Source organism: Peromyscus eremicus, chromosome 1 (assembly GCF_949786415.1).
Source record: "Peromyscus eremicus chromosome 1, PerEre_H2_v1, whole genome shotgun sequence".
NCBI classification, from domain to species: Eukaryota; Metazoa; Chordata; class Mammalia; order Rodentia; family Cricetidae; genus Peromyscus; species Peromyscus eremicus.
The window spans coordinates 81,299,784-81,317,057 of record NC_081416.1 but is presented as its reverse complement, the minus strand read 5'-3'; the positions used below and the strand labels follow the sequence as shown (position 1 = coordinate 81,317,057).

The window sequence follows — 17,274 nt, the reverse complement described above, 5'->3', positions numbered from 1 at the left end:
AGTGAGTGGCCTGTTCAGTAGGACTGCCATTGCAGTTGAGCATGGTGGAAACATTGACATATGGAGTTTAACAAACTACAGATTATTTTCTCCTTCTTCAATGTGGTTGTTAGCATTTGCTGTTGTAGGAAGGAGGTCAGACACTAGCAGTCAGCTTTTACATTGTCAGGAACAAAACTGTGGGCATCGTGGCTTATGCTGGTAAGCCTAGTGCTTGAGAGACCAAGGCAGGAGCTGCAAGAGTAGGTCAGGCCTAGCCTGGTCTACATCGTGAGTTCCAGGTAAGTCTGCTTTACACAGATTGTCATCTTTAGATTACTGCTTGGTTGATACCTTTTTTTTTTTTTTTTTTAAATTTGGAGACATGGTTTTTCCATGTAGTTTTGGTGCCTGTCCTGGAGCTCGCTCTGTAGACCAGGTTGGCTTTGAACTCACAGAGATCCACATGGCTCTGCCTTCCTAGTGCTGTGATTAAAGGAGTGCACCGCCACCACACGGCGTTGATACTTTTTTTAAAAAATTCTTTTTTATTAAGAGTTTACAAATCTAGGAGTTAATATTGAATTTTATATCTGAGTGTTCAGCGTCTCTGGGGATGATCATACTGAATTGACTGGGAGGCCTCTTCAAGACCGTGGCACTTTGTTCTGTGGCACTTGTATTTGTAAACATTGTAAATGAAAATGCCATGAACAGCTGGGTGTGGTGTCGCATGGCTTTAGTTCCAGCACTCAGGAGGCAGAGATGGGCAGATCTCTGTGGGTTTGAGGCTAGCCTGGTCTACAGAGCAGGTTCCAGGACAGCCAGGGCTACACAGAGAAACCCGGTCTGAAAAAAACTAAAAAAGAAGATGCCATGAACATTGATATTATTACCTTTTTTTTCAGTTCTAGTGATTGGACCCATAGTCTTGCATGTGCTATACAAGTACTCTAAACTGCAGCGTATCTTTAGCCATTTACGTTGTTTAAATTGCTTTATTTATTTGTTTGTATGCATGTTGGGAGATATACTTGTGGAAGTGAGAGAACAGCTTGTGGGACTTGTTTCTCTCCTTCTACCCCGTGGGTCCCAAGAATTGAGGTCTTCAAGCTTGGCAGCAAGCACCTTTACATTTTGAGCTATCTTGCTGTCTCTTAATTTTTAAAAATTGATTTATGTCCATGCATTGGGATGTATGAGTACAGGTGCCTACAGAGGCTAAAAGACAAGGAGCCAGAATTACAGGAGGTTGTGAGCCACCTGACATGGGTGCTGAGAACCCAACTCCTATCCCTGTTAGAGCAATAACTGCTCTAACTACTCTTAACATCTCTCCAGCTCCGTCCCCTCACCCTTGAATTTTTATTTGAGATAGGGTCTCACTAGGTTATTAGGCTGGCCTTGAACTCAGGACATTCTTTCCTTAACCTTCTGAAGAGATAAGGTTACAGATTTGACCACAGTGCCTCATAGATGGCATTACTACTGTTGATAAGTAAATTGCCTATAGCTGATCTTTATGTTTATGGGGGATATTATCTTGGTTTTATAACATTGTTCTGCTGGTTTTTTCGAGACAGGGTTTCTCTGTGTAGTTTTGGTGCCTGTCCTGATCTCGCTCTGTAGACCAGGCTGGCCTCGAACTCACAGAGATCCGCCTGGCTCTGCCTCCCAAGTGCTGGGATTAAAGGTGTGTGCCACTGCTGCCCAGCTGTGCTCATTTTGTAGAAAATAATTAAGAATGTTATACTCTGTGTTTTATTCTTTGAAAATTTGATAACATTGTTTTGTGAAACTGTTGCGTGAGGTCTGTGCTTTTCAGAAATAGCCTGCTAGCAACTTTCTTACTCATTTATAAGGTCATGATCTGATTAAATTAAGACTATTACGTTGTTGTTGTTGTTATTATTATTATTATTATAGTGTCCTGCTATATAGTCTTGGTTGGTCTGGAACTTGCTATGTAGCTTGGGGTGGCCTCAAATTTATGTTTGTCTTCCTGCCTCTGCTTCCTGAATGCTAGGATTTATAGGCATACCCACTATTCCTGGTTAGACATTTAGTCTAAAACTCACTCACCCAGATAGAAACAAGGAGGACTTCCTCTGTTTGAATTTGAAATATTGGTTAGCCTGGCTTCTCAGTCATCCGAGAGCTTCACCTGCCCAAAGTGGCTAATACCCACATTGGGGGTTATTATGAGGGTTAAGTCATGTATTAAACAGTGGCCAACTGTATGGGTCTGGTTTCTGGTATTTGATCCATGCTAGATTTGTTCTAGTTTATCCTATTCTCTGTTTTTATTTGTGACTTTATTGACCATACTTGTTCACAATTCCTCCCATAGAAGTATTTGCCAGTGTCTTTTAGTCTGCTTTAAACTCATAACAAAAGCATTCAGAATCTGAAGGCTTCATTTTGTGTTTTAACTGTCTCAAAGTGAGTTCTCCATTGGTGTATGTGACTCCACAGCTATATTCCCATTGGTCACAGGTTTGAGATTCCTTACAAAGATGAAAAAGGAGTTAATTTTTTGAAAACCCCATTGGCATGTCTTGGCAGGCAATTCAGGGTAGAGGATATAGATAAGATTCTGGATCCTTCTGCCTCTTCTGTGTTAAGCCTCCCCACCGTTGTGCTGGGTCTAGGAGGTGGGCTCTTTGGGAGGTGATGGGGTCACTAGGTCAGTGTCTTGTGCTGAGGTCCCAGAGTCCGTACTCTGCCTTTAGCAGTTTGGAGGAGGGACCTAGTTAGAACCCACCTTGTAGCACCCTGATTCCACTTCAGCCCCCCAGAACTCTGAAAAAGACATTGCTGCCGCTTATAAACCACAAAGCCTATGATACTTTGTCCTAGCAACAGCAACCGACCAAGATGTGTCTCATTTCATCTTCGCTGTCAGGGACTCTCCAGCCATGATGGGAGGCTGCAGTTTAGTATGCAATAGGGAAAATTCTCTGGATGTTCAGGGAGCAAGAAAGGACTTGGACAGTAGTTTCTGGAGAAAAATCAGTGGGAGTGAAGTGTTTCTCATTTCAGTTGAACACAAGGAGTTTTAAAATAGAGTTATTGTTCAGTCGCATTCATACAAAGGCATTTGAAGGCCTGTGTGCTGGGAAGAGCCAGGCCGCGGAAATACCTCGATAAATGAGCACTGTGCTGCTAGTGATTCTGTTATAGAGTGTAGCTGTACCAGGCAGTGCTGGGGTAATGTAAAGAGACAGGGCGAAGTATGGTGGGACCAGAGAAGGAAAGATCATTAACTGGGACTTAGGGAAGGCTTTGTGTGCGTCGCTGAGCTGTTGTGTGTGTTGTCTTGTTTTTACAGTGCTGGGCTTGAACTTAGGACCGTGCTCATTCTGTTGAGCTGTATCTTCATAGTATGTTGCAAACTCACACAAGAGCAAATGTAGAAGCATGAAGATACAGACATGGTGAGGTTGGGCTAGGGCAAGTTCAGTGTAAGTCAAGGGCAGAGTGTAGGGCTGGCTTTGCAGAACAGCCAGTGCTCACCGAGTGTTGGGCCCTCTTGTGTGTGATGTCGGAAACAGAGGTCCTTCCTCTGAAAATAACTTCTGAATTTCAGTTTAAAATCCAACTTTGAGGCAGTTGTTGCATTCATTCTTTGGGAAAGGCATATTAGAATTCAATCCTAATCCATTAGAGATTTGTCTCTTGGAAACAGTGCTCACTGGCAGAAATGAATGGCACACGCATCCAGTACTCTGCTCTCCTAAATGGAGTTAGTACTTGCCTTTTTCTGCCGTCTGGTTCAGAAGTTCGTTTATTTTGCCTAAGCTGGTAGTTTCAGAGTTAGGGAGTTCTCCTCTTGGAGTCCATAGGAAGTTCATTTTGGAGTATGGAGGCAGAAAGATGAGTTCATGGGCTGTATGAGGCCTTGTGTCACAAAGGGAGGGAGGGGAACGGCTCAGTGGGTAAGAGTGCTGTTCCCATCACCCCCATTGGACAGATCACAACCACCTGTCATCCAGTTTCAGAGAATCTGATGTCCTCCTTTGGCCTCTATGGCAGCTGCACACACATAAATAAAAAATAAAATAAAAATTTCAAACAACTAACCAGCCAACAGAAATGCTGCTCTGTATGCCACTGTTTTATTCCTTTTGCGGGAGCTAACATACGTATACATATGTATATACTATACACAATAATGTGTGTGTGTGTGTGTGTGTGTGTGTACACGTACAATTAAAGTGAGGTCACCTGCTCCTTCCTCTGCAGTTTTTGGGACACATGTTATCAGGATAGCACTGATTTGAGCCACCAATGTCAGACCCTTCCAAAGAGACTTTGAAATGTGTGAAGACTGTCTCTGTGTTTTAAGAAGAGTGTGTGCCATTTAGTACCTGTTTAAAAGAAACTGTACTGCTAGAATACACTGTGATCAAATTTAGTGAGCAGTGTGAGCTTGTCGGTACTTTACATTCGAAGAACAATCCATGGCACACCTCTTAGTGAAATAGTGAGGACCTTGCTGGACCAGGCCCTCTGTCTAGGCTCACTGAAAGTGCATGGCCCTGGCACTCCCTGGGCCTGAAGTCTTTGGCACCACACTGACATCTAGAGTCAGTAGTGTGCGTTTGTTCTGAGGTGTCTTCTGATCGCTTTGGGTTTCTCTTGGTAGTCTTCCTCTGTCTCTCGTGGTCTTGCTCTCCTTGGTGGTTCTGTATACTCCAGCAGGAGAAGAAGGTGCACTGCCTCTTGCCCCATCACTGTATCAGAAGAAGTGACTTTTGTTCCAGGATTCTTTTTACAGTGAATTTCTCTTACTCCAAAATTGGCCTCACCTCACTCCTTTTGCCCCCTCACTTGATTCTAATTGTTTCATTGATCCCACAACTCAGGAAGACATTTATTCCCTCTCAGAATTGAGATCTGTGGTTTAACTTTAAGCCTTTCCCTGGTTACTGGCCGTCACGTATCTAGTATGTTGGGGTGAACTGACAGGATATATATAACAATTTTAAAAGACTGCTAAGATGAAGTTGTTTTTAAATTAGCTCTTTAGATAGACTGTTCATGGAAAATTAGAAAAAGAGATCCTTCAGTTGAATTTTCTTGAGGTTTTCTTGTTTTGTAGTTTCCATTGGTGACAGCCTCTAACATTCTGCCTTCTGGTGTGGCTGGCCATCTTTTCCATTTGTTGTGTCTTTTTCTTTTGGTGGTGGCAGTTGTTTTTGGAATAGGGTAACATTTATCTCTGGCCTCACATTCGTCCTGTACTCAAGCATGACCTTGAACCTCTGACCTCTTTATTCTACCTTCAAAACGTTGGGATTACAGCCTTGTGTCACGTTGCTGAGTTTTTGGGGTGACGGAGATCAAACCCAGGGCTTTGTGCCTGCTAGGCAAGCACTCTGCCGACTGAGCTACATCCCCAGCACCCTTTGGTGTTTTTTACTGGCTTGTGTCCATTCACACTGCAGTGGATGCTGGCGTTTCAGTTGCAGTGATTTAATGAAAAGGGAAGCAATCTATGGTCTTCCAGAGTTGGGAAGTGCTCTTCTGTTTTCGTAAGTGCCGTCTCTCTCCTGTGACAGTAAACATGAGCTGTGCTTAACATTATGTTACCAGTGATGTCGTTCTCCAGCTACGTAGGAGCTACTCTGCCACCATGCACCTTTGGTCTTGTATGCACTTTTGAGTCAGTGTGTGTGTGTGTGTGTGTGTGTGTGTGTGTGTGTGTGTCCGTGTGTCTGTGCGCGTGAAAAGAATCCACCCTTTGCTTTATTGTGTGATCTTATGAGACATGTAGTCCCCGGACTGACTTTGAACTCACTATGTGTGTAGTCCAGGATGACCTTGAGCTTTAGATCCTCTGCTTTTACCCAGTAAATACTGGGATTATAAGTATATGTTACCACAGACGTGGTGGCGTACGCCTTTAATCCCAGCACTCAGGAGGCAGAGGCAGGTGGATCTCTAAGTTTGAGGCCAGCCTGGTCTACAGAGTGAGTTCTATGACAGGCTCCAAAGCTACACAGAGAAACCCTGTCTTGAAAAATCAGAAAGGGGGCGGGGGGCAAACAACAAAACACAAGTAAATGTTACCATGCTCATCTTGGTTTTGTTTGTTTCTGAAACAGGGCTCAGGGTCTTCCTACGAAGCCCAAGCTGGCCTTGAGCTGATAATTCTTCTGTCTTAGTCTCCCAGGTACTGGGATGACAGGTGTGCACCATCAGGCCTGGCCCTTCTAGTTATTCTAAGTCTGGTTTACCATTTTTCCTTTTTTTAAAAGTGTCTCGGGGCTGGAGATATGGCTCAGAGGTTAAGAGCACTGGCTGCTCTTCCAGAGTTCAATTCCCAGCAACCACGTGGTGGCTCACAACCATCTACAATGAGATCTGGTTCCCTCTTCTGGCCTGCAGGCATACATGCAGACAGAACACTGTATACATACATAATAAATAAATAAGTCTTTAAAAAAAAAAAAGACAGTGTCTCACTATACAGCCCTGGCCAGCCTGCAAGTTGCTCCTTAGACTAAGTTGGCCTCTAACTCCCAAAGATGTGCCCACTTCTGCCCCCAGAGTGCTGGGATCAAAGGTCTGCACACCACACCTGGCCTCATTTTTCCTTCCTTTAAAGTAGGATATGGGAACTAAAATAAAATCTGCCATGATGCTGTTGTCAAATGACTCAGAGCGTTACAGTTCTTAGGTCCAGTCTTCCTTCCAACTGTTTACTTTTGCTTTCGTTGAAAAGCACTCAGGAGGCAGAGGCAGTTGTGTCTTTGTGAGTTTCAGGCCAGCCTGGTCTACATAGAAAGTTCCCAGCCAGCCAGGACTACAAAGGGCGACCGTGTTTGAAAAAATAAGATAAAATAAGCCCTGGCTTCAGTAGGAAAAGTGTGAACAGGCAGTTTTTGTCTTTATGTTTTTTGTATCACAGGAGAGTGGATTGAATTTGTGGATAACTTTTTTTGGTTAAAAAAAGTTTAGATTTTTATTTTTAAAAACTGATGCTGGGGGTGGGACCCAGGGCTTTCATGAATACTGGGCAAGTGCTCTGCCATGGAGCTATTCCAAATTGGATAACAAATTGCTCTTACAAATTGGATAACTCTCCCCATCCCACCCCACCCCCCAGCAAAAAAGAAAAGAAAAAAGAAAAAAAATCACTTCATAGTCATCATCCTGATGTATTTGCCCCGTTCCTAGTTATCTGTTCTCTGTGTCCATTGTTATAGAAGGCTTAGCATTCGGGCCATGTGTTGTGTGGAACCAGATACCCTACTACTCATAAACAGTATTCCCTCAGGAATCCTGACTGTAGCTTGAGAGGTACTCTGTCAGGAAGTTGCCTAGACCATCCTGCCCCCAGTGTCCAGTCCCAGAACTAGTAAGATGCTGCTTTTGTATCACTAGCCAATTTTTTCCTTACTGGTAACAAGTAACTTAAACATATTATTTAATCTGCAGCACAGGTTTGCAGCACTGACTGAGGGCCTTCTCCTCACTGGCTGCAGTACAAAGTAGCTTTTAGTCCATGAAAGCTCCTTGCCTAGGTTGAAAACCACATCACTAAAATGGGGGCCTCTGCCTGTTAAACATTGTATCAAATGCCCTCTGTCATACTTTGGGCTAAACAGGTTCTCTGATAAAGACACTTTGTAAAAGAGTCTTCTAAAGGAAAACTTGATTATTGACAGCATATTCTTTTCAGGAATAGAAGCTTTATATTTGAACTGTGTCCTGTGCTGTTTTATACTTACAGGCTGTTGGCTTGTTTCCACATATCTCTTATGGTATAATTCTTGAGCGATTTCCTGAAAGATTCGCCGAGCACTCTTCTGTAAAACCAAAAGGGAAGGTTTGTCTTTCAGGAATGTGGGCTCCACCGTTACTGCAGGGGCCTCAGCAGTGGGACCCCTCTGCAGCCACACAGTTAGCTCTTGTGCTCCGAGTGCATTGAATGGATTTATGGCAACCTCCTCCCCAGATGATTGCAGAGGATCCCTACTGGGGAGTAGCAGCCTCTAGGGTGGAAGTTACTACTGTGTTGTTCTCTGGGCTTCCTAACACAGCTCACATTTGAACTGGTTCCCGCCCACCCGCCACAGTGTGGAAACACAAGTACTGGCAGTACCTTTTGTGAGTCTTCTTTGGTTTCTTTACTTCTTGGACTCTTAGATTTTGACTGCCAAGAATAAGAAAATCCGTGAGCATTTTGTGATACTATGCTTAAAGAGAACTGAGCTGGCTCAATGTTTGAATGACATACACTAGATAACTTTCATAACATTTTAGGTGCTTTTGTTCAATTAACAAATGAATTTAACAACTTAAATGGATCTTACTGTAGCATATGAAAGAATTCTAGTAGATATTTAAACCCTTACTTGTTAACATATGTACAGATCAAAGATACTCCTTTTTGGTACATTAACTGTTTTTGCTCTTAAATATTGTTCTTCCGGTTTTCCTAGCTGACAGTAGCCTCTCCCCTCCCCACTCCTCATCCTTGCAGCAGAAAGCCAACACAGGTGCTTAATCTCCTAGTGTGGGCTCTAAAGAAGAAGTACTGAGTTGATCTCTGACTAGTAGTCTCAGTTATAAGGCTCAAGGATGCCTGCAGCCTCCTCTGAAGTGGAAGCCTGGAATATGTGAGCCAGGTGTGTGCTGGGCCAGCTGTTTCCTAGCGGACAGATGAAAATAACTTCTGTGGTAAAATCCTAGGTGAGAACGTTTGACTTACTTTGAAGAGGACTAGGAAGATCACACACACCCCGGTGATGTAGACAGAGAACAGTGCTAAGAGCACTATCAGGAGACTGTGCACCTCCCTGCTGAGAAATCTTTCTTCATGGTGGAAACAGAAAGAACAGTCACTGTCAAAGCATGTTCTCACAGGCGTCTAGGAAGCATCACTTATGCTACATCTAGAGGTGGAGCCTGAACGTGCTGTGCTCACCCATCCCAGCAATGTCTAAGTGGGGCCCCATGAGTAGAAGATGCTTGAGAATGGGATGGAGTCAGTTCAGTGGCCTTTAAATGTGCTACAACAGAAATGCTTCTTCATAAAATGAAAACATTAAAAAATTAAGTTGAAGAGCCAGGCCTGGTGGCTCACACTTTTAAGGACAGCATTTGCAAGACAGAAGCAGGTGGACTCTGAGTTCGAAGCCAGCCTGTTCTATGTAGTAGGTTCTAGGACAGCCAGGGCTACACAGTGAGACTCGCTCTAAACCAACCACACTGAGTTGAAACATCTGTTGTAGTGGTAAGAACCACCTTTGTGTTGGTTTTGACTTGGTTTCCCCCTTTCTTACAGTGCCGTACTGCTTACTGAACCTAGTGCCTCACGCATGCTTAAGCCTTCTACCACTGAACGACATCCAGCCCAAGAAGTACTTTTTATAAGCATTACTTAAATACTCGGACATTTACATGGTCTTTTGTTAGAAGAGACCGACAGGTTTCACCAAGTCTGTTGGTGCGGTGCAGGTATTTTCTTGGTATTTGTTGGGGCATCTGGTAAACACCGGAGGAGCTGGAACCCTGAGGATCTTAGAGCCGGGCCCTTGCTTTAAAGGCAGTTGTAACATGTGTTTTCCCTAGTGAAGCCCTCCAAGGAGTAATACTGTTTTCACATTCTGAATTCTCCTTTTGGGCAGGAAGTATTTCAAAGAAGGGACTAAGTAACTTGTGTGTCTTTCAGTACTGATTATATGAAACATGAAACAATGAGATACAAAATTATTTCCCAATAATCTATGGTTCCAGCTAAATATCCCGTAGGTACTGTCCCATGGACTCAGTTTATATAATGCACATTTTTTTTTTTTGTAAAACATTATAACATTTTCTCAGATCTTTAACCCTTTATCTCACAAGCACAAATTATGGTATAAATCTGGTAGTATAACATCTTGACACAAGCTGTTAGTTTCCAGAACCTTCCTGACTGACTCCGTCTGGTATCCACAGACACAGAGGCAAGGGTGGGCCTTTTCCGTTCTCTCTCCATCCCCAGACTTCAGGCCTGCAAGCTGAGCAGCCTCTCTTTTTCCCTGTGCCGGTGCCTGGGTGGGACACGGGAGGCCTGTGTGTGCAGTGTGACACGGGAGGCCTGTGTGTGCAGTGTGACACGGGAGGCCTGTGTGTGCAGTGTGACACGGGAGGCCTGTGTGTGCAGTGTGACACGGGAGGCCCGTGTGTGCAGTGTGACACGGGAGGCCCGTGTGTGCAGTGTGACACGGGAGGCCCGTGTGTGCAGTGTGACACGGGAGGCCCGTGTGTGCAGTGTGACACGGGAGGCCCGTGTGTGCAGTGTGACACGGGAGGCCCGTGTGTGCAGTGTGACACGGGAGGCCCGTGTGTGCAGTGTGACACGGGAGGCCCGTGTGTGCAGTGTGACACGGGAGGCCTGTGTGTGCAGTGTGACACGGGAGGCCTGTGTGTGCAGTGTCTAGGTGTGACATGGGAGGCCTGTGTGTGCAGTGTGACACGGGAGGCCTGTGTGTGCAATGTGACACGGGAGGCCTGTGTGTGCAATGTGACACGGGAGGCCTGTGTGTGCAATGTGACACGGGAGGCCTGTGTGTGCAATGTGACACGGGAGGCCTGTGTGTGCAGTGTGACACGGGAGGCCTGTGTGTGCAATGTGACACGGGAGGCCTGTGTGTGCAATGTGACACAGGAGGCCTGTGTGTGCAGTGTGACACGGGAGGCCTGTGTGTGCAGTGTGACACGGGAGGCCTGTGTGTGCAGTGTCTAGGTGTGACACGGGAGGCCTGTGTGTGCAGTGTCTGGGTGTGACACGGGAGGCCTGTGTGTGCAGTGTCTGGGTGTGACACGGGAGGCCTGTGTGTGCAGTGTCTGGGTGTGACACGGGAGGCCTGTGTGTGCAGTGTGACACGGGAGGCCTGTGTGTGCAGTGTGACACGGGAGGCCTGTGTGTGCAGTGTCTGGGTGTGACACGGGAGGCCTGTGTGTGCAGTGTGACACGGGAGGCCTGTGTGTGCAGTGTCTGGGTGTGACACGGGAGGCCTGTGTGTGCAGTGTCTGGGTGTGACATGGGAGGCCTGTGTGTCTTATCAGTTTTCTCAGAAACTGGCTTAGCGTTGCAGCACCTAGAATATCACTCTGTAAGACAAACATAAGTGACCAATAAATTGGACTAAGAAAAAATAAAGAGGATTAAACACAAGTTTGGAGAGAAGCCACCAGTATATCCTTGGCCTTTGCCATTCTGCCTGGAAATCAGAGAAAAAAAACTGATTACTCTGGCTTCCTGTGAAGATATCTGACCATCCCTCACTCACATGAGGACATCAAACCTATGTAAGCATCGGCAATAATTTCACCAAGCCACTCCCTGAGTAGTCTGAGATAAAGACATTCCAAACAGACTGTGGTAGCATATGCCTGTAGTGCCAGCTCCTTGGGAAGCTGAGGCAAAAGGAGGACTTGAGCCAAGAGTTCAAAGTCAGCCTAGAACAATATAGCAAGACTTGATTTCTTTAAAGGAAAAAAAAAGTGAGCAATAACAAAAAGAAAACCAGAGAAAAGGCTTCCCATGATTATGAAAGTAACAACCATATACGTGTGAACAAATGTGACCCATCCTTGTAACAACCATATACGTGTGAACAAATGTGACCCAGCCTTGTAACAACCATATACATGTTAACAAAATGTGACCCAGCCTTGTAAAGTAACAACCATATACGTGTGAACAAATGTGACCCAGCCTTGTGACTGACCTCTTACCACCAGTGTAGTCCCGTTTCCGGTCTGCTTAGCTCTCGGTGCTGGCTCATGGGGAAATGCTATTCCACAGATGTAAACTGCGCTGTCATTTGGAGACACCCTGTTGACAGTGAGGGAGACTTGGTTCTGGTCCAGGGTTTCTTTCACTGTGAACTTGTCTGCCTTATTCCTGCATCCATCCAAGCACAGAGCCTCAGGCGGATGAGTGCCACAGCGAAACCACAGGCTTCTTGGTTGCTTTGAAGAGCATCCAGTTGTGGAAAAGGTACACTCCAGGGTGACAGTCTCAGAAGTGTAGTCCACCTCTAGGTAACCTGGCTGCACCACGGAGACAGTACAGGCACCCAGCACACCTGTGTGAGGAAGCACGTGAGTGTGGGGGAGCGTCTTTGCTGTTGCTGCTGCTTGGCACTTTTGGGCCAGGGCCCAGTCAGTCTCTTGATTCTTGTCCTGTTTCCATTATCAACAAGACTATAAAGACAACAGTGGGCCTCGCCTTGTTAACTCATTGCTGCTGGTCTTTACCTGATGGTTGTTGGCATGCCATCTGACTACCTGAGGACAACCTCAGAGAGGTTCTCATGGATCAGTGTGGCTGGTGGAAGTGGTGTGTCTGAAGCCAGAAGTACATTCTTAATGCCTACAAGCATTTCCTTGATCACAGGCATCCATGTAATCTTGAAGAGCCTGCTTCCTCCTGCGCACCCCTTGCTTTGGGGTGTGATTGAGCACATGAGCACCACTAGATTTTCTGCCTGTTGGGGACTGGATTGCCTAGAGATGAATCTGGTGTCCATTTGGGAATTAGGATAACGGGAAAAGATGTACCTATGAGAAAATGCAGCTCTGGCCCAGCCCAGACTCCCTGACTACTGTAGAGCTGAGGCCAGGGAGGGAGTCCCCTGTGCCTTGGTCTTCCTTGACTCGTGTCGTAACAAGGAGAACACAGCCTGGAGTTGGAACCCATCTCTGAACTTGCCTGAGTGCTGCCTGGGTTTCCTGTCATGGTGGGGATGCTGCTCCCTTGTGCAGTTCAGACAGAGTTTAAATGTGATGATGCACAAGCCACAGGGTCTCATAAAAAGCAGCCGTTTCTCTTGTGCCCCTGCCATTCCTGTGCTCCACTGTGTGGAGCTGCTTGGAGCTTGAGTTCCTATCTTGACCTTCTCGCCCTAGAAACGCGATGCTGGAAAGTCACATGAAGAATAGTATGGGTTGAGGCAGATGGGAATTTATTTGAGTTTTTAGTTCAACTTCTGCCTAGTTGTTTAGGCCAAATGGTCTCAGAAAAAATAATGGGCCAAATGGTCTTACTTATCCTTATCCTACTTTGTTCTGAGAATGAGGAGGGGTGGGGTGGCAGGCAGGTGATCAGTCCAAGTCCTCTGATGCTTATATTCATTTAGCAGTGCTTCTCAACCTTGCTAATGCTGGGGTACTTTAATACAGTTCCTCATGTGGTGACCCCCACCATACAGTTCTTTCATTGCTACTTCATAACTGTAATTTTGCTGTTGTTAGGAATCACAATGTAAATGTCTGATATGTGACCCCAAAGAGGTTGCAGCCCACAGGTTGCGAGCTGCCGGTTTAGGGGCTGGGGCTTTTTTGAACTTAACAGTTTGTTCTATGGATTCCCACCCAGATCAGCAGAGGCAGTGGAGTCAGTCACGGCGTTGGTGAGAGTCTCTCCTCATATTTCACTGAGCATTGTGTACTGTGAGGGAAACTGAGGTTCTGTGAGACTTGCTGAAAGGAGTTAGTCAGCTGGGAATACCTCCTGGCTTCTGTGCCGAGGGCAGTGGGCTGACCCTCATCTGTTGACTGCAGCCCCTTACTCTGCCTAGGCACAGTCACCTTAGAAGGCCAGCGACCACCGCAGATTTGAAATGGGTCAGTCCTATCAAATTCCACCACTGCAGACAGAACCCCAGTCTCAGATGGCTTGCAGGTGAAGATTTTAAAAGTAAAGCCAACCTTTAACACAGTAAGAAGCATTTGCAACTTGGGAGTTTCCTGTCTTAGTCTCAGGGGTGGGAGAAATCACGAGACAGGCCAAGGAAGGGGGCAGTGCTGTTCGCTCTCCCTCCAGTTGAGCAACATTAGCCAAAATGAGAAGTCTAGATCGTGTCTCACCACAGCCCTCTCCCGTGAAGTTTTTCGTTTAGGAATTCTTAGGGTCTGTAGTTTTTTGTTTTAAATCAGTTCCCACTGAAAATGTTGAAAGTTTAGCTTGGAGAAAATAATTACCTTACTACTTTTTCAAAACTAAAGGATACCATAAGCTTATTTTGTTTGTGCTAATGTGTGTCTCCCTGTTCAAGTGTATGTAGTCAGTCAGGTCTGTGGGCATGCATGCATGAAAGTTGAGGTGTGTGTGGAGGCCAGAGGATAACCTCAGTTGTGTTCTTGAGAACTATCTACTTTTGTTTTCCAAACAGGGTCTCAGTAGCTGAGCAGGCTGGGCTGGCTAGTGAGCCCTGGGGATCTGCCCAGCTCTGCCTCCCCATCACTGAGATTGTAAGTGTGTGCCACCAGGCCTGACCTTTTCACATGGCTTCTAGAGACCACATGGAGGTCCCTCTGCTTGCATAGCAAGCACTTTGCCGAGTTATCTCTCCAGCTCCAACATTATTATTATTAATAAATTATTATTGTCATTGCCATTTATTTATTTGTTTGTTTGTTTGTTTTTGCTTTTTTTCAAGACAGGGTTTCTCTGTGTAGTCCTGGCTGTTTCGGAACTCGCTCTGTAGACCAGGCTGGCCTCAAACTCAGATAACTTGCCTCTGCCTCCTGAATGCTGGGATTAAAGGCGTGCGCCTCTACTCCCCGGCCCAACATTTATTACTGTGGAAGATGTCAAACATGCCAAAGTCGGTACTTAGCACCGTGGACCCAGCACTACCTTGGTCTTGTTTCCTCTCTCCTTACTATCTCATCTACTCACTCCATTGTTATTGTATCTGCAAACATTTCATAATGCAGCTGGAGACATAAGGTTTTCCTTGAACCAGTTAAAATAGTGTATAAAAGTAGTATATACTCATTGCGACAGTAGGACAGTGTAAGATATCACATGGTTCTTCAGTCAGAAGAGCCACTGTTAACATTTTGGTATAATTCGTTCTCTTCTCCTCCCTGCCCCATTCTGTCCCGTCCCCCCTGCTGCCCCACCTCCACCCCCCGTGTCCTGCTGCTTTCCTTTCCTTGTTTGTGAACCCTCACTGCTAGACTGCAGACTTACCCTGCATTTCTTTACAGACGAGGAAAACTAATTTCAATTTCCAAACTAATTTGCTCCATTTCTTTCCTTGCAGTCTAAATTCTGTGGGTAAATCTGAGATGATTTACAGACTCTGATGAATGAAATAACTTTTAGAGCTAGATCAGGTCCAGGCAGGATCTGAAGATTAGTTACATTATGGGGTGGCTTTTCTCTAGATCAGGTTACAGTAACATTGGCCTCTGGAAGTATTAGGCAAATCTGTGCAGTGTGCGCTGGTCCAGAGTAAGCTTGCCTGTGTGGGAATTGACTCGTTAGCTCTTACGGTCCTGAGCAGAGCCTGTCTGTCTGGTGAGCCTGTCTGTCTGGTGAGCCTGTCTGTCTGGTGAGCCTGTCTGTCTGGTGAGGTGTGCTCAAAGCAGCACAGCGGCAAAGGGCTTGTCAAGGCCGGTAGGAAACCTTCCTTCAGCAGTGGGGAAGAAGAAACCCTACCACCGTACTCCAGTGCTGCACAGTTTAAATTATTTGGCAAGAGCTTAAAGTATACATATGTTCATCAGGAAGCAGCAATTCATTTAAATGAAACAGAGAAAAGGAAAAAAAAATCCTCCTTACCGATATGAAATAGGATCAGGCTGATTTCCAGCCAGAGGCCGATCTTGCTTGTGCTCACAGGGCCCATCACTCTGCATGTGCTGGGCATGTACTCAAGAGGATGGCCTTCCTTTTCCTCCTTTCTTTTTTTCAGAAAGAAAGAAGTAAAGAGGAACTCTTATTAAGGAAGCACAAGCAGGAACTTTTAGAAATTGTGTAAACATGGTTTGTAACAAGTTTCAGCATTTTAAGTTTGAGATTTCAGTTGGGAGTGTTTTTCTAAATGTGTGTATTAGAAATTGTTATAGGCATTTGATGTTCAGTGTGGAGGTTTGCTTTACACCTAGCTGTGTTCTAGGAAGTCATGTGGTCCTCAGGCAGTGCTTGACATTTTCAGAGTGCTCTTGATGCTGGTGTAGTCCTGAGGAGTGCCTCTCAGGGCCAGAAATTGCCAAACCTGAGCAGCCACAGGCCGTGTTTCCTGTAGGCCTGGGAGAAAAACGCATCCTAGTATGGTGAAGAAGTACATGGCTGCTGTTAAGCATGTCCACCTGGCTTTAATTCAAAGACTCCTTAGTGTTGACAAGCAAAATGGGTGTGCCTCTTGGTCCCTGTTCTGGGTCAGAGTCCCACACAGCCCCCTCACTGCCAGCACACACACTCAGCCTCTATCTGTCAGGTGCTTCTTTATAACTAGCAGGAACTGACTCAGGCTGAGCCAGCAAAAAGAGACTTGTTCACAAGATTTGAGGTGGCTCCTGGAGTTTTAGAAGGCCTGGTGAACCATGTGAACTCAAAGTCAGGAGGAGTGTGAGTCCCACTGAACTGGAGTGATGCTGAACTGCTGCCTCCAGCCACCGAGTGCTGCAAACTTGTCGTTGGCACCATCCACCAGTCCACCTCCCTAGCCACCTGATACCAGTGCTTGCACGGAGCACAAAGCCGCCTCTTCTTCTGGCTCACCAGCTCTTCATTCCAGCCTTGGCAACAGGCCAAAGGTGTTGCACCACCCCCTGCTTCAAGGAAGGCCAGAAAAGCAGCTTCCCATCCCACTAAGGATTAGCTCCCCAGGCAGAGAGTGCAGTACTGGCCACTGAAAAGAGCACATAGTCTTTCCCCCAGTATCCTGTGTGCTCTAGTCACCTGCTGGTAGTAGAACCCTTTAGCATCAGAAGCCTCACTCTGAATTCCTCTAAAGCACCCCACATTCAAATATACTCTTGGTTTTGTCTGTATAGTCAGGGTATGGCTTGTAGGAGAATGTGATCTTGCCTACTTTCCACACCCCAGACTCCTCATACTTAGAGGTTTGGAAGTGATTGACAGATGACTTAGGGAATGGGTCGGCATCTCTGGAAAAGCATGTGCATTTCTGTGAATTAAAATTCCTCATGAGCCTATTTTAATTTTCATCCAGTTAACTCTCTAGGCAGGAAGTTGAGTAAGTGTTATATACACGTGATCCCTTGTACTGACCAAAACCTTTCAAATACTAGTGGTTCCTCTCTGACCCCATATTTGAGTATTTACGGGCTAGTTTTTTTGAGGCACAAAAGAAGCTCTGTCAGTGTAGGCTCTGGATGCAGACAGCCTGGGGTCATCACTGTGGGCAAGTTCTGTCGTACCTTCCAGACTGTGTCCACCTCTCCTGAAGATGGCACATCCACGGGCATTCAATACCTGGAGTGCTGGCTCTCCCTTCCCTCTTTTAGTGATCATTTGTTCAAGGATTTAAC

General features: G+C 45.8%; 2 protein-coding genes across 6 annotated transcripts in view; one reads left to right on the top strand and one right to left on the bottom strand.

Annotated features, from left to right (window-relative positions):
- The window catches only part of Mettl9 (methyltransferase 9, His-X-His N1(pi)-histidine), a 47,829-nt gene that overhangs the window by 29,819 nt on the left and 736 nt on the right, over positions 1 to 17,274 (top strand). The gene's annotated exons all lie outside the window — the stretch shown is intronic.
- Positions 5,256 to 15,626, bottom strand: Igsf6 (immunoglobulin superfamily member 6). Its single transcript, XM_059267557.1, has 6 exons — positions 15,560 to 15,626; positions 11,712 to 12,071; positions 8,702 to 8,805; positions 8,093 to 8,143; positions 7,719 to 7,796; positions 5,256 to 5,534 (listed from the first exon to the last, which is right to left on the bottom strand). Exons 1-6 carry the CDS (start codon positions 15,624 to 15,626, stop codon positions 5,478 to 5,480), a joined length of 717 nt encoding a protein of 238 aa, XP_059123540.1. The 3' UTR covers positions 5,256 to 5,477.

Coding starts and splice junctions, on each gene's coding strand:
- Igsf6 (XM_059267557.1), bottom strand. CDS start 15,626: ATGGGCCCTGTGAGCACAAGCAAGATCGGCCTCTGGCTGGAAATCAGC. Junction 8,806..11,711: donor GACTACACTGGTGGTAAGAG/GTCAGTCACAAG, acceptor TCCACCATGAAG/AAAGATTTCTCAGCAGGGAG. Junction 7,797..8,092: donor CCAAAGAAGACTCACAAAAG/GTACTGCCAGTA, acceptor TTGGTTTTACAG/AAGAGTGCTCGGCGAATCTT.